Source organism: Notamacropus eugenii, chromosome 1 (assembly GCF_028372415.1).
Source record: "Notamacropus eugenii isolate mMacEug1 chromosome 1, mMacEug1.pri_v2, whole genome shotgun sequence".
NCBI lineage: Eukaryota > Metazoa > Chordata > Mammalia > Diprotodontia > Macropodidae > Notamacropus > Notamacropus eugenii.
The window spans coordinates 632,833,669-632,858,575 of record NC_092872.1 but is presented as its reverse complement, the minus strand read 5'-3'; the positions used below and the strand labels follow the sequence as shown (position 1 = coordinate 632,858,575).

The 24,907-nt window shown below is 38.6% G+C and overlaps 1 protein-coding gene across 1 annotated transcript; it reads left to right on the top strand.

The window, feature by feature from the left end:
- The first annotated feature begins 507 nt into the window (after nucleotides 1-507).
- On the top strand, nucleotides 508-21,648 carry BMP10 (bone morphogenetic protein 10). Its single transcript, XM_072635320.1, has 2 exons — nucleotides 508-997; nucleotides 15,327-21,648. Exons 1-2 carry the CDS (start codon nucleotides 664-666, stop codon nucleotides 16,259-16,261), a joined length of 1,269 nt encoding a protein of 422 aa, XP_072491421.1. The 5' UTR covers nucleotides 508-663; the 3' UTR covers nucleotides 16,262-21,648.
- Nucleotides 21,649-24,907: the final 3,259 nt, after the last annotated feature.

Below are 24,907 nucleotides of genomic sequence, written 5' to 3'. Positions count from 1 at the left end.
CCAACCCTGCTAATTGTGGAGAAGCTCACAACCAGACAATTAGCTATAAAGAAATGACCATCAAAAAATATCTTCTAAGTCATAAATAGGTCAAGATCTGTGTCAATGGACAGGGTGTCAGTATGTACAAAATCGCAGTTCCTGTAAGTATTGAAATAAGAAGTGAGTTAATTTTTGACAATCCTTACGTTCTTGTGCATGACAATCCATTCTTCTCTGTGAGCTAGAAATGTTTAAGATCAAAAAGTGTCCATGTCCGCTGAGAGAGACTACTTGAAAGGAAGCAAGACAGAGCCCTTTCAAGAAGAAAATTGTCCTATCTTCTCACCAGTGTCAGAATGTAGAAGTGTTTACAAAATGCTCATTAAAAGAAAAAGGAATTGGGAGATAGCTACAAAATCTGGTGCACAAGTTTACACTAAAGAGATAAGAAAGGCTAGGCTCCCATAGGCGATCCTGCTGTCCAATTAAAGCAACCTGGCTTTTTTTGGGGGCAGAGGAGGAACAGAAGGGAAAGAGACGGACAGAGTGAGGGAATGCTTCTAAAAGAGTTTCCAAACTTGGCAACTCCGGATGACATAAGTCAAGTCCTCTCCAGAGGATTCGGACCACTCGGACCACTGACACCTAAACTTCACTGGGCTTGGGGGCTTGAGCAAAGTCATGGGCTCCCAGCTCCTACCACTCTACACAGTCCTGTGCCTGGGAGCCTCCTTGGGATCTGGCAACCCCATCATGAGTCTGGAGGACTCTCCCCTGGAAGAAGAGCTGCCCCTGCTGGATGATGTTTTTTCAGAGCAAGATGGTGTTGACTTTACTACTCTGCTACAGAGTGTGAAAAATGAATTTCTGAAGACATTGAACCTGTCTGAAATCCCCCTGCCCAATTCGGCCAAAGTCGACCCACCAGAGTACATGTTAGAGCTATATAACAGATTTGCCACTGATCGAACTTCAATGCCATCTGCAAATATCATTAGAAGTTTCAAAAATGAAGGTAAGTTTGGGCTTTTGCTGTTATAAGTTCAACTAAATTTTTAAAAAATAAAAACCTACATATATATATATGTATATATTATATATGTATAAATTTACACGCATAGGGTGGTGATAGCAATTAGGCCTTGGATTTTACTGGTGTAAGCAATTCCTGGATGAGAAAACTCTCTCTACCAATAGAGTTCTGTATCTTCTCTGCAATTGATTGTCGTAGTTTGTTGTTTATCTATCCTCACGACTAGGCACTTTGCCATGCACATAGTAGGTGTTCAATAAATATTTGTGGATGGAGTGGAACCAAAATTATTCACTGAATCACATGGCCTTAGAATTCTACTTATAGTGCTCTGAAAGGTTGTGACTTGTACAGGATCACACAACTAATATATGTCAAAAAAGGGTCGCACTCATGTCTCCCTGGTTCTGAGGATGTTTTTCTATCCAGTAGGCCAGTACATGTGTGTATGTACATGTGTGTATATGTATGCATTTATATTATATTGTATATATGTATGCTGTACGTAGAAAATAAGTATGAAAAAATACTACAAATTCTTGCTGGCATGTTATAGACTTGCATATGCAGTTATATATAGACATCAATATTATGTACATATATTTGTGTATGCATGTACACTGTATTGAAATAAAAAAATACAAATACTGTAAGCCCGTGATACCATATATACTTACAAATGCATTATATGTAGAATCAATATGTATATATGTGTGTACACACTACATGTATACATTGTGTGTATGTATATATACTGTATATTTTTATATAGTGTACATATACATACACCATGTATCTTATACATATACACATACACTGGATGTTTATAAACGCACACACATACATATACCTGTTGATGTCTATACATAATATAAATGCATATGCAAGTCTAGAAAGTGCCAACAAGGATTTTTTCATGTCGTTTTTATCCAGATCTTTGCAGAGATGTCCCAGTTGGCCTTTCTATCTGACACCATAGCACTACATCTGAAGTGGGCTCATTTTCTTCTGATCAGATCACCATTTTCTGTTTGAATGCCTTTACACACAAACAGGCCATACCCCGTCTGTCAGTCTGCCTCTAAGTTCTCACTGCCACTCAACCTTTTTTACTGGCTTCCGTGTGTCGGTTTAGCGTAAGGAGGAAATTCTGAAAAAACAGACATAACGCAGGATGACGTGACAGTCTTATTTTGCATTTATATTCAAGAAGAGTTGCAACAGCGTAGAAAAGAAAGGGGCCACTATATTAAATTAGCTAGTAAAGGGTTAAAATGTCTCCACACACTGCAGAAAGAACTTTCTTCCCCATGATTCGGCCAATCCTGAATGAGCTGTCTCCTTCCCCCAATTTTTTGGTGATAATTTATGTTCTTACTCCCTTGTACTCTATTGTAACCTACCTTACATGCCACTTATCTGTCCTCGTGGGTGCCTCAACTAATAAGTTCTACAAGCTCCATGGAATCATTGATTTGGAGCAGGAAGGGCCCTCAGAGGCCAGCTAATTTACATGAATTTTACAAATGAGTAAACTGAGGGACAAGGAAATTAAGTGACTCATCCAAGGTCTCCCATTGTTGAGATAGAGTCCATGTTGTCTCATTCAAACGCTAATTCTCTTTCCACTCTACCAGCATTCCTCCAAGAGACTGTGCTGGAGTTGTTGGGGTTTTCTGTTGTTTGTTCATCTATCCTCAGGACTAGGCACTTTGCCATGCACATAGTAGGTATTCAATTAATATTTGTAGAATGGAGTGGAACAAAATTATTCACTGAATCCATGGCCTTAGAATTCTGTTTATAATTTCTAATTAAATACAGAACTTATTCCTATTGTTCCTTATAAATTTTACTATCTAGCAGAGCTTCCTAGGTAATGGACAGGGCATCGAAGGACAGGTTAACATGGCTTTGTCCAGACAGTTGTGATATTATGCTTTTCTGTAGCAATATTCCATCACACATTGGGCTATAGTTTGCTTTATTTGTGCAGTCTTCTTCATAGATCATAGATTTTGAGCTGAAAGGGACCTTGGAGATCATGTTATTGTCCAGCGCCCTCATTTTATCAATGAGAGAGACTTACAGAAAGTCACACAGGTAGAAGGTCTGGGTCCTTCTGAGCCCAAGTCCATCGTTCTTTCCATCTCTACCACGTGAACTCTTTCCAACGTACCAATATAGTTTAAGCTCAACTCTATTCATTTCTGTTGTTGTTTGGGTCTGGGATTTCATTGATATAGAGAACTTTCTGGTATGGAAACTCTCAAAACCAATGTAGCTCAACAGCTTACTTATACATTAGAGATAATGACGTATGGTAGATGTTTAGGAACCAGCTCTCTGGGAAAAACAAAAAAATGAACATATCACACACTTGTACTTTTAATCTTCACCATTAATATTTCCTCCATCACTTTCTTAAGTCTGGATAATCACCAAAACAATAAATCAAGCCTGGATTGGAAGGGTTGGATGATTTTTCACAATAGACCAGCAGGTTTGAGCTGGGCTCCAACACATTCTTGTCTACAGAATTGCCTAGAAAACTAAGAGCATTAAGCGACTCACCCATCCACGATCATACAGCTAAAATGTGTCAGAAACAGGCTTTGAATACAATTCTTCCCCCACTCCAAGGCTAGCCCTTGACCCACTATGGCCCATGATCTCTCAGTGGTCTTTTCCAGAACTAAATCTGTGACTCTGTGACCTATATTCATACCCATCAAACCAGATATTATGTGATTCAAGTGTATTTATTGATTAGGCTCACATAAGTTTATTTTTAAAAGATTTATTTTACACTTCCAATGTCTTTCATAAAACATTACACACACACACACACACACACACACACACACACACAAAATGCATTCTATTTGCTACTTCCTTTAAGTTTTTCTAGAACTTTAGCAAAAAACAATTCCGCATTCACTAACTTGTGAAAGGAGACAAATGACATTCACATTTATAGAGACAGTACACAGGCAAGTACAAACTCAGTAATCATCTCCCTCCAGAACCTATTCTGGAGTGCTGCCGCATACCTCTGTGCTTATTCCTAAGGACTCCTGATCTGCTGAGAGACTGGAGAGTGCCATCATTCATATCCATGCATGAAAAAGAGCCCCTTGGCCATCCACAGTTCTCATTGTTAGGTCTAATGTTCCAGTGAAAAACTAGAAGCAGCCTCAAAGTCCAACTGTGAGAGAATGATTAAATAAACTGATATATTCATGGAGTAAAATATCATCATTAAGAACAAGTATGAGGGGTACAAAGGAATCAGGAAGGAATTTTTTTAAATGATACAAACTGGGGAAAAAAGCAGAACCAGGAAAATGGAGAACATTATTATGAGTATAAAAGAAAACATGCACATCAGACAAAATGATCAAAGACCACTAATGGAGTCTTAGAGGATGTGTAGCAGAAATAGTTCTGAACTTAGAGGTAGAGGACATGGATTTGAATCCCAAGTCTACCACTTGCAACCTATGTAACTTTGGATTAATCGCTTTATTTTGGGGGCCTCAGTTTCCTTATCTGTAAAATAAGAGGATTAGACTTGATGATCTCTAAGGTCCCTTCTATTCAAAATCTATGAAACAAAACTGAGTGGCTATGTCATTTTATGCATTCAAATCCTCTTATTTCAATGGAAATCGTTTCAAAATTAGTCTAACCTACTGAACGTTTAAAATTGTCTATAATAACTCATATAAAAATGAAGCTATTATAGATATAAGCCAGAATTTTAAAGTTTGAAGATCCTGTGATTATTCAATGAAAATAAAATGTTGAAAATTGAATTCAGCTTGTGCATCAAACATTGAAAGTCTATCCTGAGTCATTAAAGACTGGAAAGTCCAGTACTTAAACGTAGAGGGAAATTAAACAGATATGTAGGCCAGTTCTCTCACTTTTACATGTGAGGCAACTGAGGCCCCAAGCAGTGAAATGACTTGGCCAAAGTCATACAGATGTTAAGGAGCAGGGATGATAGCTGAATGTGGGCATTCTGAAGCTATCAGACCATAACCACCAGTAGAAATGGGAGAAAGCTAAAGCACCAGCCATGGGGTGGCAGTGTGGTGTGGTGGACAGTCCACAAGACATGTAGTGAGGAGACCTGGCTTTGAGTGGAAGGTCCTAAATCTATCAGCTGTGCAACCTTGGACCCCATCACTTTCTACCTGAAACTTCATTTCCTCACCTGTAAAATGGGGTTTACAAAACTTGTTCCAAGTTATTATGTAATTATGAGTGGGCAAAGGCACTAATTTGAAATCAGAAGACCTGAGTTCAAATCCAGCTCAGATAATGTTGTTGCTGTCATTTCAATCTTTTCTGACTCTTTGTGACCCCATTGAGGGTTTTCTTGGAAAGATACTGATATGGTGTGCTATCTCCTTCTCCAGCTCATTTTTGCTGCTGTTGAGTTATTTCAGTCACGTTTGACTCCCCATGACCACATTTAGGGTTTTCTTGCAAAGATATGGAGTAGCTTGCCATTTTCTTCTCCACCCCATTTTATAGATGAGGAAACTGAGGTAAGAGGGTTAAGGGTTAAACCCAGGGTCACACAACTAGTAAGTGTCTGAAGTTGGATTTCAATTCATGGAAGATGAGTCTTCCTGATTTCAAGCCCAGTGCTCTACACACTGAGCCACGAAGCTACCTACGAGCCTGTTTTATGAATGAAGAAGCAAGGAAAACATGGTTAAGTGATTTGCCCAGGGTCACACAACTAGTAAGTGTCTAAGGCCAAATTTGAACTCAGGTCTTCCTGACTCCAGATCCAGGGCTCTATCCATTGTGTCCCTTGGCAAGTCACTTAACCTCTCACTGCTTCAGTTTCCTCATCTGTAAAATGGGGATAATAATACCACCTATCTCAATGGGTTGTTGTGCAGATCAAATAAGAGCACATGTAAAATATTTTTGCAAACCTTAAAGTGCTATATTAATGTTATCTATTACTATTATTATCATCCTCCCCAGCCCTTGGGTCTCCTTAACACAAATGTTATCTTAAAGGAGCTTTAAAAAAATCTCCCTAGAAATACACACACACACGTATATACATATATATGCATACACACACACGTATATACATATATATGCATACACACACACACATATATATATATTTGTGGTTACCCATAAAACTGTTAGCTATCTACTCTGTTTGCATACTTATAGCACCTCAAACACTTTTAATCCAAAAAAAAGTTTCCTCATTGGTCTCTTCTCCTTTACTTGGCCCTCCTCACCTAATCACTGTTTAGGTTACTATGATAAATAGGGTGTTTCAGGTCAGGGCCATCTCTACTTCTCAGAATCCTCCAGTGGAACGACCCAAGTTCCAATCCCAGCTCTGCTACTTTTTTGTAGAATGACCTTAGCCAAGTAACTTCCCATTTTTGGGTCTAACTTCCTGCGTGTATATGATAAGAGGGTTGGGACTAGATTAGTAGATCTGAAGCTGTTTCTTGCGCACAGCACAGCAGTATCTTTTACCATGAAGAATCATGTTACACAATGGGGACTCCTGAATGGTCATGTGATCACAAGTATAAGCTCTTGACAATTCCAAGGAGATTATACATGTGATTACAGGTGAATGTTTCATACAATTCACAGCGTGCCTAAATGATATTGCCACAGCCTTTGAGAACCACTGGGCCAGATGACTTCTAAATTATTTCCACCTCTGGATCCTATGATCCACCTATTCAGTACTTAGGCAAGTATACACACCAGCTGAGATGACTTCTCATCAATCAGTAGAAGCATTTGACCTATGGCTTGGAATCAATCAAGATTTATTTGTTAAGTACCTAATAACTAGAACTCTCATCTGGTGCTCCAAGGTTCATAAAATGCTTTTCTCATAATAACTCTCTGAGGTAGGAATTATAAGTATTACTATTCCCTTTTTATAGATAGGAAACTTTGACTCAGAGAAGAAAAAATGACTTGCCCAAAGTCGTGCCTCTAATTGGTGTCAGATCCATAAAAGATCCATCGATCTTTTCTGACTAAAAGGCCTGTGCCTTGCTGCCTAACTTTGGGTGAGAAGCAGCTCCACGGTACAGTGGCCAGGGCTCTGGGACTTCAAGTCAGGAACATCTGGGTTCAAATCTTGCCTCAGACACATACTAGCTGTGTGACCCTAGACAAGTCACTTCACCTCTCTCTTGGTGCCTCAGTTTCCTCTTCTGTTAAATGAAGAGGTTGCATTTGATGGGCTCTAAGGTCTATTTCCATTCTAAATCTATGAGCCTAAGTTTCCTAAAATTATGGCATGATCCTTGCCCTTAAGAAACGTGTTCTTAGCAGAGAGAAGGAAATCTACATACAGAAAGTCTTCAAATACTTCCAGGACTATAATTTGGTCTATGTAGGTATTCCCTCCATCATCAGTGTAGTCCATGACTCCTCTCATGAACAATTCAATCCAACAAACATGTGTATAGCATAAGCATGTATATGGATATGGCATATACATTAATATGACAGTTCAATGGATGGTCCTGGAGAGGTGCTGGGGACACCCAAATTCATGGTCCTGTGATAGTCACCCTGTGACCATCTGCTGTTGAGCTACTCCAAAATTAGCTGGACATGAAAAGGGAACTAACAATAATAAACAAATAAGTGGCAAGAATGAAAAAAAAGCAGATTACTTCCATGGGAAAGGGGTAGAGAAGATTTCATTGGGTGTCAGTGGTAAATGAAGTTGGCCTTAAAGGTGGTTAACTATGTAAAATAGGCAGAGAGGAGAAGAGAGAAGAGGAGAGGGGAAGGGAGGGCATTTCAAGAGGGGAGAATGGCTTAAGCAAAACTGCAGAGATTACAAAAATAAGTAAGTTTTGTTCAGAGAATAGTAAGTAGACACTTACAGCAGGAATTTCATGTCAGTGAAGGGGTGGGGAATAAACGTGGAAAGGTATATTGTGGAGGTCTTTTATGGTCAGATTATGTTTGGACTATCACTGACTGGTGAGGAAAGGTTTTGAATGAGGAATCCCCAAGGATGTTACACAAGAGGAAGAATTTTAATTGAATGAAAAGAACTAGGGGCAACTGGGTGCAACAGTAAATAGAGAGCACTGGGCCTGGAGTTAGGAAGATCATCTTCCTGAGTTCACATCTTACATTAGACACTTGTGTGACCCTGAGCAAGTCACTTAACCCTATTTGTCTCTGTTTCCTCATCTGTAAAATGAGTTGGAGAAGAAAGTAGCAAACCACTCTAGTATCTTGCCAAGAAAATCCCAAATGGGGTCACAAAGAGTCAGACATGGTTGAACAACAATAAGACTTAAGCTTTAGTCCCAGTGCCAATACTTACTAGCTGTATAATCAAGTCAACTCACTTCCCTGAACCTCAGTTTCACTGTATGTAAAATGGGGATATTTGCACTCTCTACCTTACCTAGCTGTCATGAGGAAAGACCTTCATTAACCTTAAAGTGCTGCAAAATTGTGTTATTCCATATAAATATAAATTATTATTAAATTCATCAAAGCAATGTTTTAGTAATGAATATGACATTTGGAACTCAAAGTTTTAAAAATAAATGTTAAAATTGTTTTTACACATAACTGGAGAAAAATAAAATAATAGATTAAAAATAGAAGGGAAAAAATCTAGAAGGAAGCAAAGAAAAGCTGGGTAGTTTTGAAAACCATGTATAATATGTATTACATAGGTTTTCTTGAAATAGAGATATATTGTTTTATATTGAATCCTCTCATGTCCTGCTGCCCATATGGAAATTTTTTTCTTTTCTCATTTTTATTTAAGTTAAAGATGAATAAAATATTTACACAAAAATAAAATCAAATCACAGGGAAATGGGGGAAAATAAGTGAATATGGTAGCAGATTAGAGGCAAGTAGTCCAAATATAAGGCTACAGAATAGTCTAGGTATGAGGTGACAAAAACTAGAAGAATACAAGCTCTTTGAGAACAGGGACTGTTTCATTCTTGTTTTTCTATGCCCAGTGCCTAATCCAGTGCTGGGCACAGAGAAGGCAGTTGATAAATGCTTCCTGGAATGAATAAAATCATAGATTTAGAGCTTTTCAGAAAGGACATTAGGAACCATCTAACCCAACCCCTCATTTTACGATGAGAAGACAATCTTGAAGAGTTGAAGTGACATGCCCAGGGTCACACACATGATAAGTCATAAAGGTAGGGTCTGAATTCAAGTCATATGACTACAAAGCCAAGGATCTTTCCACTGTGCCCTGAGGGACCAAGATGCAGACACTGGTCAAATAACTTACCTGTGATTGCATAGATAATAAATAGTGAGACAGGATTAAATTAAACTCAAGTGAAAAAGATTGAATTGAATTAGGAGGGATAGCAATAGCAATGGAAGTGATAGATGGAGACAATAATCATTGCAAAAGAAGCAAATCATCTAAGAAAAGGAAATCAAAATGAAAAGTTAAAAAAAACTAGGGATATTTAGCTGAGAGAAAACTTAGAGGGTATATAGCAGCTGACTCTGTGTTTGAAAGGTCATGGACTGAACAAGGGATTAAACTTGTTCTATTGGAGCCAAAAGAAGAAGCAATGGGCATAAATCACAAAGAGAAAGGTTTGGGCTTAATTCAAGGGAAGACTTCCAATCAACTAGGGCTGTTTGCAAGTAGAAGAGACTGCCTTGGGAAGCAATGAGGTTCCCTTTCCTGGAAGTCTTCAGGTGATTCTTGTCAGTTACACCATAGAAGGGATCTCTAATTAGAGGTTGTGTCTGAATTAATTGTAAAAAATATATCCTCTTGTTGAGTTGTCTCAGTCATGTCTGACTCTCTGTGATCGTATTTTGGGATTTTCTTGGCAAAGACACTAGAGTGGTTTGCCATTTCCTTTTCCAATTCATTTTACAAATGAGAAAACTGAGACAAACAGGGTTAAGTGACTTGCCCTGCCTGGGTCACACATAGTAAATATCTGAGGACAGATTTGAACTCAAGAAGATGAGTCTTCCTGACTCCAGGCCTGGCCTACATTCTCAAAATAGTGTTGTCAAAATTGTTCCTTTTTTAATTTGAACTGAATGTTGGTCTTGGAGTAAGTACAAGTTAATCCAAAACCCTCATGTACTGATCCTAAAAATAGTTCATTAAGCTTTGAGTTATTTCAAATTAAAATAAGAGGTGTGGACCAGTCATTGATTCATAGATGAATTGGTAAGGTGGTTGAAGCCATTTTTAAAACTATAATTTGAGCAAATACTTGTGTGTGTGTGTGTGTGTGTGTGTGTGTGTGTGTGTGTGTGTGTGTGTGTGTGTGTGTGTGTGTGTGTGTGTGTGTAGTCTTTCTATACCTCAGGAACTCTAAAGTAAGGGCACAGAGACTTTAAGATACTATGTAACAGTTACTTGATATAAGGTCTAGGCTATAATACAGTAAACTGTGCATAGGATATATTGGCACTTAGGATAAAAAGGATTTTCAGCTATTGTCTAAAATTTAAAGGTTAGATTAGATAAGGTCCTTTTTGGTCTAAAGGCCTACAAGCAATTATCTTTGAGCAGTCACCTAATCCAACCCCATAATTGTGCAGAGACATTTATATCCGGACTTTAAAAATCTGTTTAATGGTTTGCCATTTTTTGTTCTGGTGAAATTAGTTAGAGTGGCTCTCAGACCATAGACTCAGCCCTTTCAGCTTGATAGGATCTGCCATGTATGCCTTCTGCTAGCATTTATGATTATATGAATAAAAAGGCAATTTTAGAGGCACTGTATGGGCCCAGGGCATAGGCATATTTCAAGAATATGGAAGAATGGTATATGTCAACGGTATATGTCAGTGGTATATGCCAATAGTATACATCTCTCTCTTTCTTTCTCTTTCACTCTCTCTCTCTCTCTCTCTCTCTGTCTTTCTCTCTCTCTCTCTTTCTCTGTCTCTGTCTCTCTGTCTCTGTCTCTCTCTCTCTCTCTGTCTTTGTCTCTGTCTCTGTCTCTCCTTTAGTTGGGGACCAGCCCCCATAATTGTGCAAAGACATTTATATTCAGATTTTAAAAATCTATTTAATGGGTTGCCATTTTTTATTCTGGTGAAATTAGCTATGGTGGCTCTCAGACCATAGACTCAGCCCCTGCACCTTAATAGGATCTTCCATGTATGCCTTCTGCTAGCATTGCCTTAGAGACTCAGAGGTCACCTGCACACCACACATGGTGGGCGTCAGAGAAAGAATTTTAGTTTGAAAGAGCTCCAAAAGAAGTTAAACTTCTATTAATAACCAATTTAAAGACACAGAACCATGTAATGTTAGAGTTGGAAAAGGTCACAACACCATGAATATGAGTTGAGGTCATAATTTAGTTCATAGGATTTGGAGTGGAAAGGACTCTTAGCTATATTCTGAGTCCATTCCCTAGTTTTATAAAGGAGAAATATGAAGTCTAGCCAGGGTATGCGATTAAATAAGATCACCCAGGGGTAAGCAGGAGAGTTGGGACCATAAGTCAGATTTCCTATTTACCAGTCCAAAGTTTTTGCCACATTAAGGCCCCCAACTAAAGGAGAAAAAGAGAGAGAGAGAGAGATGTATACCATTTGGCATATGCCACTCATCCATATTCTTGAAATATGCCTTCTAGTGCCTATGCCCTGGGCCCCCACAGTGCCTTTAAAATTGCTTTTATTATTCATAAAATCACAGACTGTTAAATTCGAGAAACAACTAGAGATCCGGAAGTCAAAGAATATGGGTTAAAATCCTGGCCCTACCAGTTACTGTGTGACCATAAGAAAATTCCTTCCCTAGGTCTCAGTTTCCTCATCCCAAAAATGATGGAGTTGGACTAGATGACTTCTAGGGACCTTGCCAACTCTAGATCTTCTGAACTAAGTGATTATTTCAACCTATCATCCTGATATTGTAGGAAACTTAAGTCGCTTAAGGGAATGAGGAAGATGTCTAGTTCTAATGAGGCTGATTGTCAGTCACAAAAGATTTTCCCACCTCCTCTTGAGGTCACTTAGGCATGATATCTTGCACGTAGTAAACAATAACTATCAGACTGATTTGAACATAACTTGACTATTACTTTCATTTTGACTTACTAGGAAGAGTGGGGAAGTTTTCACAGTTCAATAAGCATTTATTAAATACTTTCTATGTGACAGGAACTATGATAGACACTGAGGATACAAATACCCCCCAAATGAAACAAACCCCACTCTCAAAAGCTTACATTTTATCAGGAGAGAAAACATGGGCACATAAAAATAGGAGATAAGGTATTGGCAGAGAGAGTGGGGGGAAGGATGAAATCAGGAAAGGTTTCTTATAGAAGGTAATTCTTGAGCTACGTCTTAAAGGAGGAAAGGGATTTAATGAGACAGGGGTGAGGAGAGAACATATTCTAGGCATAGAGAACAATCAGCACAAAACGTCACAGAGATGGAGAACCAAATGGACGACCAATCTGACTGTACTATAGCAGAAAGGGAGGTAGATCAATAGATATACATATATACATATATACACATACATGCATACACACATATATACATATATGCATGGATAGATAGAGAAAGAGAGAGAGAGAGATATCTGGAAACATAAGTCAGAATGAGGTTGTGGAGGGCATTAAAAACCAAACCAAAACCAGGAGTCTATGTTTTATCCTAGAAATAATAGGGAACCAAGAGTTAACTGAGTTGGAGATTAACATGGTCACATCTGTGCTTAAAGAAAATCTCTTTGGCAGCTATATGGAGGATGGATCAGAGGGGCAGGGAAACCAATTCGAAGACTATTACAATAGTCTAGGGAAGAGGTATTGAGAGTCTGAAATAAGTTTGGTGGTTGAGTGAGTAAAGAGAAGAGATGAATGTAAGAGATATTGTGAAGGAAAAAATAGCAAGATTAGGCAATTAATTGGATATGTGGATCAAGGGAGAGTGAGAAATAGAGGATGACACAGAGTTGATGAACCTGGACCTCCCAGTTTAATGGGGGAAGATAACAAGCCAAGAAATATGTACCAACAAGCTATATACAGGATAAAAGGACATAATGAAAAGAAGGAGGGCACTAGAATTAAGTAGTGTTACGAGGAGCTTCCTGTAGAAGGTGGAATTTTCGTTTTGAGTTAAAGGAAGTCAGAAAGATTAGTAGTCAGAGCAGAGAAGAGCACATTCCAGGCATGGGGACACAGCCAGAGAGTATGCCAAGAGCCCAGAGATGGAGGGTCTTGTTCATGCAACAGTTAGAAGATACAGCTATTTTTGTAATCCCAGTGTCTAGTATATAGTAGGTACTTAATACATATTTTGACTGATGATCTATTAAGTGTTAGGAGTGGGATTTGTACTAGGTTTTTCTAACTCCAAGTCTAGCACTCTAACCATTATATAATCCTGCCTCATTATCCCTACCACCTCAACCCATCCCTCCTCCAAAGTTCCTTCAAAGAGATGTGGGTTTGTGGGGAAGATAGTGAGTTCTGTTTGGGATATATTGAACTTGAGATGACTCCCCAAAATCCAGTTTGAAAGGTAGAAATGCCTTTTGGTAATGCCAAAGTTCAGAGGAGAGTCAGAGACAGACAGACAGACAGACAGATGGACTGAGACAGACACAGACAGAGACAGAGAGACACGGAGAGACAGAGAGAGAGACAGAGACAGAGAGATTAGGCATGTTCAACAGGTAGGAGAAGAAGCATAAGAAAATAATGTCAGAAAAACAGAATGGAGAGGGCATCTAAGAGGAATGGGTAGTCAATCTTTTCAAATGAAGCAGAAAAGTGAACAGTAAAGACTGTGAAATGTCAGTGGAGACCAAGGGATAATGGGACTCTCCCTCCAGTGTCTTGGAAAATGTAGAAGGTATACTATAGTACACTACAGTGCTGGAGGGGAAGATCAAGGATTCATGTGAGGGAAGCAAGGTCTCTTAGAGCAAGTAGATGGAAAGACTATGAGAGGAAGAAGATCAGAAAGAAGTGTATTTATTATGGAATCGGAATTTCTGAGGGCTCAAAGGAAGGTCTGGCAAAGTTGGAATGGGACTTGAGTGGGGTAATGTTGAGAAAGATAAGGAGGAGAGAATAGGAAGAAGGCGTTAAGGATAGGTACGGAGTAACTGAGCAATCCAGAGACAGAGGGTTAGAGGTGGGGGGAATTTTCTGTCCATACTGGTAGTAGTGGGTGGGAGAGAAGTTGTATTGCTCATGGTCTCCACCGGGTGGTGTTGTAGAGCAAAGGCCAGGGCTTCTGGGTCTTGGTTGCTGCCCGCCCCTGGGGACTGGATGAGAATGTGACTAGGCAGGATTGCGGGGGTTGAATAGAACTCCAGGAATGAAATGACTCCTGGGAATGTAATCCTCTAGCCCCTATTAGAGCTGTTTACTGTAAGCCAGAAAGTTCACATGGACCATGATGCTCAGGCCTTGTGCATGGAGAATGAAAGCTAACGGATGATAAAATGAAAGTATAGGAAGTGACACCATGAGGATGGGATGAACAAAATGAAGGGAACATTCCTGAGCTATGAACATGGCTCCCTCTCACCTACCAAATAAAGCAAAAACTCCAGACTCTTCCATTGAACACACTCTACAATCTGACTCCAAACTATTTTTCCAGCCTTATCTCCTACCCTTCCTCTTCTAATGCTTCATGTTCCAGTCAAACTGGAGTACTCTCCACCACCTATTTTCATGCTCATCTCTATGTCTTGGCTCTCAGTTCTTCATGCCTGAAGGGGACTCCATGACCCTCTCCCACCCATACCTTAATTTGTCGAAGTCCCTCCCTCTTTTTAAGGTCCAGTTCAGGTACCACCTTCTCCATAGAGTTTTCTCTGACATTAACTCTACGGATAGAAATATCTCCTTATGAGAAATCTCAGATTTCTTATAGAATGTTGCCTAGACCTATCCCTTGCATTTATCTCACTCTCCTTGATATCATAATTATCCAAGTATCCGAGTATCTCTCGTTTCCCCAAATCACTTAACCATATCTTAGCGCATGCCATCTCTACTACTCGTGAATTATAAGGTGGTACAGAACAGGACCTGCACTGTATCTCTCTTTGTATTTTCTAAACTTAGTTCAGGGTCTTGTATACAGGAAGCCCTGAATAGAGATTTTTTGAAACATTTGTTACATGAGCAGGGAACATATGGGGCAAGTATATACACCTATTCTATATATAACATTTTTTTCTTATTTATGGTCAATGATTCTCCTTTATTTTAAGGTGATATCTCCCATCTAAAAGCTGGTTTTTGTCATTTTCCAGATCTTCTTTCTCAACCAACCAACTTTAATGGACTCCAAAAATACCAACTCCTCTTCAATGTGTCCATCCCTCACCACGAAGAGATTGTCATGGCTGAACTCAGGCTCTATGCCTTGGCCCAAAGAAGCCTCTTACTCTATGATAGAGTAGAACGAAAAGTGACCATTTTTGAAGTGCAAGAAAATGAAGAAGAGGAAAGAAAAATGCTGGTTTTGGTGTCAGGAGAGATCTATGGAACCAGTAATGAGTGGGAAGCTTTCGATGTCACGGACGCCATCAGACGTTGGAGAAAGTCAGGTTCCACTACCCATCGGTTGGAGGTACGCATAGAGAGCAAAAATGAGGAGGGTGAGCTTTCAGAGAGAGGTCAGCTGGAGATAGACATCAGTGCCCATAACAATCACGTCCCTTTACTCATTGTGTTTTCTGATGACCAAAGCAGTGATAAAAAGGAGGAGAAAGAGGAGTTGAGTGAAATGATAGAGCATGAAGACCTTTTTGAACTGGACAACCTAGAAACTGATAATTTCCATGATGGTCCTGGGGAAGAAGCTCTATTGCAGATGAGATCCAACATTATTTATGATTCCACTGCCCGGATCAGGAGAAATGCCAAGGGGAACTATTGCAAAAAGACTCCACTCTATATTGACTTCAAGGAAATCGGTTGGGATTCCTGGATCATAGCTCCTCCAGGATATGAAGCTTATGAATGCCGGGGAGTTTGTTCTTACCCTCTGGCAGAGCACCTAACACCCACAAAGCATGCCATCATCCAAGCGCTAGTCCACCTGAAGAATCCCCAGAAAGCTGCCAAGGCTTGCTGTGTGCCCACCAAACTGGATCCCATCTCCATCCTCTACTTAGACAAAGGAGTTGTCACCTACAAGTTTAAATATGAAGGCATGGCTGTGTCAGAATGTGGTTGTAGATAGCCAATGAGAAAGAACGGAGTCATGTGCAAGGGTAGCATATTCAGAAACTGTAAATTTTGTACATTTTGAGTGCCTATTTAATAAGATTATTTAAGAAGGGGTGTACAGAAAACAGAAGGGACTGCCTCAGAAGATTAGGTAGGTTGATGGGTTGTAGAAAATGTATATTTTGCTATTCAGCCTGCTTCTTTCTGGGGGGATTTCCTTGTAATTTGCCATTTCCAGGCAACCAACCTGTAATTAAAAGTGGCACATCCAAATGACAATTTCTACACATTCTCTATGCAATGTATCACATAACATATGGCTCCCCAAGCAGAAAAATAAAGCCAATATGTACATATACATGCATATACATGTATATACATAAGCACTTGTATGTATATGTAGATGCCACAATACTTCATGATGTCAACAGTGTTTTTCCTCTATTGACAAATGTCTCAATTACCTCCACACCTTAGGAGATGTTTTTATTAGTTGCAATGGTCAAGAAAATTCATAATCTGGTGGATAGCCATCTAGTATTGAGTTTCCACTCATTTCGCTAGCCTAGTCCTTGGGCAGCAGTCAGAGTCCATCACTGGGCTCATACTCAGTCTCCAGTTTGGTAGGACTTGTCAGTGTCTTCAGCCTTCAAGAACCCAAAATCACTTTAACATCAGGAGTAGATATCAAAGGATTGTAGTGATCAATATATGTGCATGAATATGATATGAGTATGGTTTTATATACACACGTGCACTCATCAAAATAGTAAATTCATAACATTGCAGATGAAAAGGACCTTAGACATCATCTCATTCAAATCAACCATTTTATAGATGAGAAAACTGAAGCCTAGAGAGGTTACATAATTTGCCCAGGGCCACGCAGGTATAATGTATGCCTATGTATATATGTATACATGCTGCTAAAAAGTTGCTATACTTGAGTACAGTTTATATTTCTATCTCAAACTAATACAGGCCAGAAACTGAAAAAATCAATATAAAATTATATCACCCTAATCCCTTGTGAAAAATTGAGTTTTTTTAGTTTCTCAAATGAAAACTTTTTCACCATTCTTTTGTCCTTCCCTCTTATGGAAGGGCCTAACGCTGATGCTAAGTATTTGTACTAGGGAGGTGGTGTTTGATAGGGAAGTCACTTAACTTAGAGAATTAACCTAGATCCCACCGTACAATATCATTGAACAAATGATGGGATAGCTTTGACAAAATGGCATTTAGTGAATGCAAGGAAAAAGGAAAGAACTTGAAGCTTATGTTTAGAGACCAAGACCCATCCCTAGGGTCACAGGCCCAGTAGGAGTTGTATTTTGTCTTTCACAGTCCCAGGAGAACAGAGTCCCTGGCTGGTATCTGCTTGCCTGGGCATTTCTGGAGACACTGAAATGTAGGTTAAACTACGAGGTGGCCCCAGAGGAGAGCAAACTTCATAGATTTGTGCCAGAGACTCCCCCCCGCCTCCCTACTTCAGTAAGGTGACTGACCAGGGAAGGCAGAATCTCTCATAAAGGCGTTGAAAATTGGGATGACAGGTGGTTAAACCCAGGATATCACTAGAAGTTTATGTAAGTCCCTGATATAAGTTCATTTCGTTGTAATTTGCCTCTTCCTGGTAAACAATAACCCCAGAAAAGTGTGATTAATTGAGGGTTCTAGCGACCTGTGATGTAGTTTATCCTTGTTTTTCTGTTAGTTTGGTGACTTCTCTAGAGGGAGAAAAGGAAAGAACTATCCACATTAAGTACTGAATGGAAACGTCTGTGAAGTTCTTGCTACCTACCCCCACCACATGTATAGTGGTGTCACATGCCATGTTTCCACCACTCTTCTGCAACAAATAGAGATGATAAGAAGGTGTCAGAGCTGAAAAACAATAGACCCTTCACTTTATTTATACTAAGGTGCAAATTTGTCAGATTCTTGGGAAAGTCTAACTGCCTGATGATCCCTTCTCTGGTCACCGTCAACTCCTACTTCATTCATACATGTATACGTTGTACATTTTTATGGTAAAATTATCTTCCCTGGAAGTGATAAAGGACTATCTCTGAAAAGGCTAATTCTAACCATTCATGGGAATCCATGTGAGAAAACTATCAGCCAACAGCTAAAATACTCATGTGAATTCTTCTCTTTTCCCCACTATTTATTGATGTATTTATTGTTGTAATATACTGTAGAATACAAAATGGTTTATTTTGTTTTGTTTGTGATTCACACTTTGGGACAAAAAAAAAAAAACTTTTATGGAACACTTCAGATACTAGGCAAAGCTTTTCAAACATTACCCTCCCTGGATGGATGATGACTCATTTACGGCACATTGTTGCCTAGAGTTCATCTTTTCTCACTTTAGAATTTTGTTATTTTTTGCCAACTTTACATAACACCATCTACTTTGCATGCTGTCAGTCTCAAAATATTTGACGTTTTTGTAAATAGTGCAATTTAACTTAAGTGGAAAGGTTATAAAAAAGATTAGCCAATAAATGTAGATTGTCCTGTTGTCTCATACCTATATGTTATCATACTGTCCTATCTGTAATGCAGTGCAACTACTCAAATAACACATCTCAAGAAGGAGAGCCAAACACTTTAAAAAGCTAAGAGGGGGTCCTTTGGGAGAGGCTTATCACTGAGTTGACTGAAGGATGATGCATTTTTCAGCCATAGCAATTCTTGATGACCATCTACTAAGTCATAAATGAGTTGTAATCTGCATGGGTGGAGAGAATCAGTGAAATTGCAGATTACTGATGCTTGAAGGTAGTGTGTACATGAATAGCCATTAATCTGCGTACCGACTAAAGTCAATATTTAGTAGATTAGGTCCTCAAGGTTTTATGATTTCTTCTTCATCTTGCTGAACTGGCCGGTCAATTGTGAAGTTACCGAGCAAAGCAGTTTGAATCAACCCAGGGCTTGACTCAAATAGTGACATCACATAGATGTGGCCCCAACATGTTTAATTTACTCTCAGGACAGACTGTATATTAGGTGCCCTGGGGAAAAGCTAACTGAAAGCCTCAGTCCTGAGATGTTGGTATACAAGTGGAATTCATCTTTATCCTTTTAAGACATCATATAGTGTTCCTTACAGGATTCATCACCTTTACTAGAAGTATTATTTATGGAAAGCCCTTGGGAGCTGAAGAGTAAACTCATAGGTCCTTTGGCCCAATAGCCAACATGATGTTGGAATTCCCAGGAGGAACAGTATTCCTGATAGGTGTTCATATAGCTTTTCCTGGAATACTTCCAGTGTTGGGGCACTCATACCTTCCCCAGGTAGTTTGCTCTCCTTTTGGATACGTCAGTTGTTAAGAAGGTCCTCTTTACATGGAGGCAAAAGTCATTCCCCTGTAATTTTCACCCATTATTCCAAATTCTACCCTCTAGAGTCAAACAGGAGAAGGCCATTCTCACATCCCATGATAATCTTTCAAATAGTTGATTTAAAAAAGACCTAGTTATCCTTAATGAGTTCTTTCATCACATTGTGAACTCTTTGAGGGCAAGGACTGTCTTTTACCTTTTCTTGTATCCCTAGAGCTTAGCGTGCTTAGCATGCAGTAGGTGTCTAATAAATGTTTATTAAATAATGACCATTGATGACTAATTAATGAAAGATTCCATGACCATTGATGGATTAAAGATAAAAGATTAATGTATACATCTTTCCTATTTTTGTTAATGCTATCAATAACATCATATAGTTACCCATCAGTTCAACTTAGAGTCTTGTATTTCTATAAGCAATCACATTCTATGAAAAAAGGAAGCAATTCTGTGGTGTAAACTTTTCTTACTCGAACCAAGAAAATTTCTCATCAATGCCTTAGACAGAAGAAAGTAATATATAATATCACAGGCAATGAGAAAAAAAAAGTTTGTCTTAGCTGAATAATTACTAGAGTATAAATTCTATGAGAATAGACTGTCTTATCTAGACTTTGTCTCCCTGAGTTGATACATTGTGTTCTGCATACACTAAACGTTTATTACATGTTTGTTGAATCTGTTGTTTTGAAAATAATTTATTATACACAGAAATATGAGATCCATTATCTCTGTGTACATAATCTGAAGCTAAAGGTTATCAGACTATTCTGATTTTATTTATAAGCTAAACCTCTGAATTCATCAGTACAGTGTCCTTTCAACACAGAAATTCTACTTATGCAGAATGGGTACTGTGTATAAACTACAACCTTTGGGAGTTACCTGGGGCACTAAGGCTGGCTCATGATCACATAACTAGCATGTGTCAGAAGTGGATTTGAACTTAGTTCTTTCTGATCCCCAGGTGGAGTCTCTGTCAGATTTGTGGGTTGTTGCTTTTTTTAAGTGTAAACATTTCTACTTCCCACTGGCACCCGACTTTGTTAGCCCCTAACTACTTTGGGGTAGGGGAAAGATCAGCATAAAATAATAGTGCCTTTTGTTGAGCAGCCATAAACATATGATTTTGGAAAGAATTAATGCTGTTGTGATTCTCATTCAGTGCCTTCAGGCTCCTTTGTAAAAACATCTTTTCCTTACACTAATACCTAGAATGAAACCAAGACATAAACTAACATCTTACTATGTTAATGAACCAAATATGTGCAGTCAGAAAAAAACATCACCTTGCAGAAAAAAAGAGTATTTTGGGGAATGTTGTTTGCTGCTTAATTTAACTTCAAAAGCCATTTCTAATTTTGTCCACTTGGTTTTCTCTCTTATCAACATATTATTACTATGGAATTCAATGGCTAATTTCAGTCCAAACCCTCATCAAAGTATAACTTAAAAAAATATAAAAAATAACCCTGAATGCTGAGACCACCCATGTGGGCAGCTACCATCCTTTCTTACCTGGTGCATCATTTTCCCGTTGTTGGCAGCTTATTGATCAATGCAAATTCTTAATTGGATTAGAGATTGGAGATCTTATTCTTCAGTAAATTAGCTTCATCACTTTCAAACTGTAGCATCTTAAAGTTGGAAGAGACAATAGAAATCCTCTTGTCTAACTCCATCATGGTACGAGTGGGCTAACTGAGACACAGAGAGAAGAACTGATTTACCCTAATTTAATCAGGGAGCAGATCAGTATTTGAACTTAGCTCTTCTTACTTTGAAATCAGTCCTCTTCCTATAGCTTGGGTAATATCAAATGCAGGGAAAATGTTAAGTATTATTTTCACTGATATTTGAAAATTATGTTTAGGTATTTGCGAATGATTTTTGAAATAAAACAAGAAAAGGAAGAAAAATGTAATGCTGCCCAACATTTTAAATGTATTACAAAAATAATATGAGGACAACATTCATGATGCAAATTCATTCATCTCGTGCCATGGGAAAACAATAAAACAAGGAATGGCTATTGAATTGTCCTTTGTGTCACTTGAGTCCTATATAGTAAATATAGTCATTTTTGCCCTTTCCGTTTCTCCTAGGGGGTCATGTCAAGTGAGATAATGAATGTGAGCAAAGTATAGAGCAAAGATTCTTAACCTAAGGTACATGTATTTGGTTTAAACATTTTTTCATAAAGGCATTTAATTTTTGTAATCTGTATTTTATTATATGCATTTAAAAACATTATTCAGGAAAGAGGTCCATGGGCTTTGTCAGACTACCAAAGGTTTCATGACACAGAAATGACTAAGGGCCCCTCTTAGAGAGCCTCAAAATACCGCACAAATGGGAATGATTATTACTGTCATGACTTCTCTACTTCAAGTGCCCAGGATTTCAAAGCTTTGGTTCCTCTTTCTATGGAGGCAGAGTGCAACCACACCAAGCACTGGTAAGACAGATTTTTAGAAGTTTCTGGGGCTAAAGCACATCATCAGATGGGAGCCAGCCTGGGGCTCAGCCTTCCCATCCCAATATTTCTAAGAGAGGCACAGAGTATGTTTCTGGGGTCCTTCTCCAAGGCTGTCTAACAGATAGAACCTTCAGGAGTTTGGGTTAGAGAAACATTTTTAAATTTTTCCATTCATGATAATTATCACACAGACGCTTTGTAGTTTATTTTTAGGGAGAAATGCTTCTCCATCAATTAGTGATCAGGAAATAAGTTAGCTTTTTTTCATCTGCCATCTACAAGACAGCAATGTAAAATTCAAACGTCATAGCTGTGAATTATTTATGTCACTCCTCTACTCTAAAAACTCCAATTGATCCTTATGACTTCTAGGATCTAATTCAAGATGCTATGGTTCAGCTTCTGAAGTCAGTCTACCTATATAGCCTACACATTACTCCTCAACTCACACCTAGTGGTCCAGTCAAACTGCCTTTTTTTTTTTAAACTGTTCCATACAGAACGTTCCCATCTCCTATTTCTGTGCCTTTGCCATGGCAGCCTCTATTTCTGAAATACAATCTTTCCTCATATCTGCCTTTTAGAATCCCTAATTTCTTCCAAAACTTGGCTCAAAGTCAAACAAGTTGTACATAATAGAGATTTTCAGTTTTATATACAATCTTCTTTTTCTGTTCTTTGTATATAGAAATGTTCATATTTGGTGCTTGCCATGTTCAGAATAATCAAAAAATAATAATATATAAAAATGGCCCAAGCATCACCTCCTACACAATGAAGACTATGTTAATTCGTTAAATCTTCTCCCTTAAAATTTTCCTGTGCATGAATCTTGTATTCAAGTAACTATGCACATGGTCTTTGCCAATAGAATATAAGCTGCCTGAAGGAGGCACCTATCATAGCAAATCATTAGTAAATGCTTATTGGTTGAGTGATGGGTGGATTATTAATCTATATTTTGGTTAACTTTCCCTCTGCAACTGACACTATAAATTTTCATGCACCATTAGGACTTTTCCATTCAATCAACACAAATCCAAATAGTTTAATGCTCTCCTCAATCTAGAATGCCTAGCTACACACACACACACACACACACACACACACACACACACATACACACTTAGATTTTTTAATTCTAAGAATGCTATAGGGGAAGGGGGGAATGGAGGGAAATAAGTATTTATTGAGCACCTACTATATTGCTAGGATGTGCAGCTAAATGGCACAGTGAATAGAGCCTTGGGTCTGGAGTCAGGAAGACTTGAGTTAAAATCTGACTTCAGACACTTACTCATTGTGTGACTTTAGGTAAATCACTTAATCCCATTTGCCTCAGTTTCCTCATCTGTAAAGTTAGCTGGAAAACGAAATGGCAAACTGCTTCAGTATCTTTGCCAAGAAAACTCCAAAAGGGGTCACAAAGAGTTGGCCATGACTGTAAAATTATTAAACAACAAATGTGCCAGGTACTGTGTTAACCATTCTACAAATACTATCTCTTTTGATACTCATCTCAGCCCTGTGAGGTAGGTGTCACCATTATCCTCATTTTACAATTGACGATACTGAAGCAGGCAGACATTAAGTGAGTTGCCCAACTATTAAGTGTCTGAAGCTAGATTTGAACTCAGTTCTCCTGACTCCAGGCCAGTGCTTTATCCACCACACCACCTCACTATCTTATGACGACTATTAATAGTTTCTATGCTAGTATTATCATATATATATATATATATACATTACATATATAAAATGTATATCTCTCTATATATTATCTATTATACTAGTTATTTTAGATTGGGGGAGAGGAGAAGAAATGGACAAAGAACAAAAGAGTTTCTCCCTAAATAGAATTCAGATCAGAAGATATTAGAATACAAGCCCTTCAGAATACAGAAGCCCAGCCCAAGCTACCTGAGTCAAGCAGGGGCAGAGAACTTTGGGTAAGTCCCTTGGACCAACTTTCTATAGTTACATAAAATGAAAGATTGAACTCACTGGTCTCAGATCCAGGCTAGCTCTAAATACTGTGACGTCTTCTCCACCTCAACCTCAAACCCTAAGTTAATGGATGCCACTACTTGTATCATAGAGGTTCCTAGGACAAATAACATAGAGATCACTGCTACGTAATGGAATACAAAGAGCCCATGAGTCAGAAGGTTCAAATACAGATTCTTTTACTTACTACTTGTGTGACCTTGGGCAACCCACTTATTTAGGCCTCAGTTCTTCATCTGTAAACTAAGGGAGTCATATTGATGATTTCTAGAGTTCCTTTTGAGAGGAAGAACCTTCAATCTACTCCCATTCCATTTTTCAGTTAAGGAAACTGAAGGAGGTGGAGATCTAAGGAGGTTAAGATAATAAGCATCAGAAGTGGGATTCGAGTCCAGGTTCTCTGATTCCTGTGATTCCCAATGATTTTGTATCTTAGGATCCAATCAGCTCAGCCTCATGGTCCTGACATGGGCTTCAAGAGCCAGTTCAGGAGCCACTGAAAACTGTTTACTGGCTACTTCACTGTATATAATCCATTTCATCCTCAGATGGCCTAGTAAGGTAGTTGCTGTTATCATCCCCAATTTACAGATGAGAGATTTGAGATTTAGTGAGCTTATATGATTTTTCCCTAGGTTACATAGCTAGTATGTATCTATGGTAGAATTTGAACTCAGGTCTTCCTGAACTATAAGTACCACCTTCTAATTGCTGTAGCTACAGCTAAAATAATAGAACCTAGGATTTTAAATTGGAAGTGACCTTAGAGACACCTATTCTAACCCCTTCATTTTACAAATAAGGAGACTG